General features: G+C 43.2%; 1 gene segment (V, D, J or C); it reads right to left on the reverse strand.

Annotated features, from left to right (window-relative positions):
• Positions 1-234: 234 nt before the first annotated feature.
• On the reverse strand, positions 235-822 carry LOC113837064. The segment is given in 2 exon segments: positions 235-563; positions 774-822. Coding segments are annotated over 2 exon segments (378 nt in total).
• Between the last annotated feature and the right edge of the window lie 255 nt (positions 823-1,077).

Consider the following 1,077-nt stretch of genomic DNA (forward strand, 5'->3'; position numbering starts at 1 on the left):
TTATTGAACAGTAAAAGTGCCTTGAAACTAGTATCAGGTGGGTCTTTAATAAGCAAGCAAACAGTTAATTTGTAAAGCATGCATGATAGGGCAAACACACTTACATTGAGAATTCTGTTTCAAAGGTTCACCCTTTTTATTAGCAATATTTGTAGAATCACATGGTTGTATTGTCTGGCTAGAAACAGCTTAGAGACTGAGCTTCAATGGACAACAACCCCAGGATGTGTTGGTTTAGCCCTGGAGCACTGTGAGAGGAAGCGCTAGACCTTGCTGACAGTAATAGGTTGCAAGATCATCAGCCTCCACAGGGTGGATGGTGAGGGTGAAGTCTGTCCCAGACCCACTGCCACTGAACCTGGCAGGGACCCCAGATGCTAGTTTGGATGCATCATGGATGAGGAGTTTGGAGAGCTGTCCTGGTTTCTGTTGATACCAGTTCATAAGAGGAATACCAGCTGTATTGACACTCTGGCTGGCTCTGCAGGAGATGGTGGCACTTTGCCTTGGAGACATAGTCAAGGTCGCTGGAGATTGGGTCAGCACAATGTCCCCAACAGAAACTATGGTGATAAGATATACTGAAAGCACCCCAATGTAAAGGCATCATATATGTGGAACCTGTAACAGCAGTCATGAACTATACTCTGAGAAACATAAAATAAAATGGAAATTTAAAACCAATTAAATGCCATAATTTCATTGATCAGGACACCAAGTCATAAAATTCAATAATGGCCACAGTGGATTTTTCCAATATTACAGTCTCTCACCTGGAACTCTGAGCAACAGTACCCACAGCAGAAGAGCAGCTGACCCCATCTCTGAGACCTGGACTAGAGGCTGTTTCTTGGGTCCTAGCAATCAGCCTTTAAAGATGGCTGAACAATCTGCACTGTAGCTAATATCTCAATATGCAGTCAGGCCAGAAGAAGTTAACTTAGTGCTCACAGGATACCTGCTCTTGTGTCACACCATGGCAGTTAGGATTAACAAAGAATCCCCTTGAGTATTTTAGTGTATCCCAGGTGATTTTGTAACAGGCATTGTGGAATCATCATTTTCTGTTACTGAGAG

Source organism: Cricetulus griseus, chromosome 8, assembly GCF_003668045.3.
Source record: "Cricetulus griseus strain 17A/GY chromosome 8, alternate assembly CriGri-PICRH-1.0, whole genome shotgun sequence".
Taxonomy (NCBI): domain Eukaryota; kingdom Metazoa; phylum Chordata; class Mammalia; order Rodentia; family Cricetidae; genus Cricetulus; species Cricetulus griseus.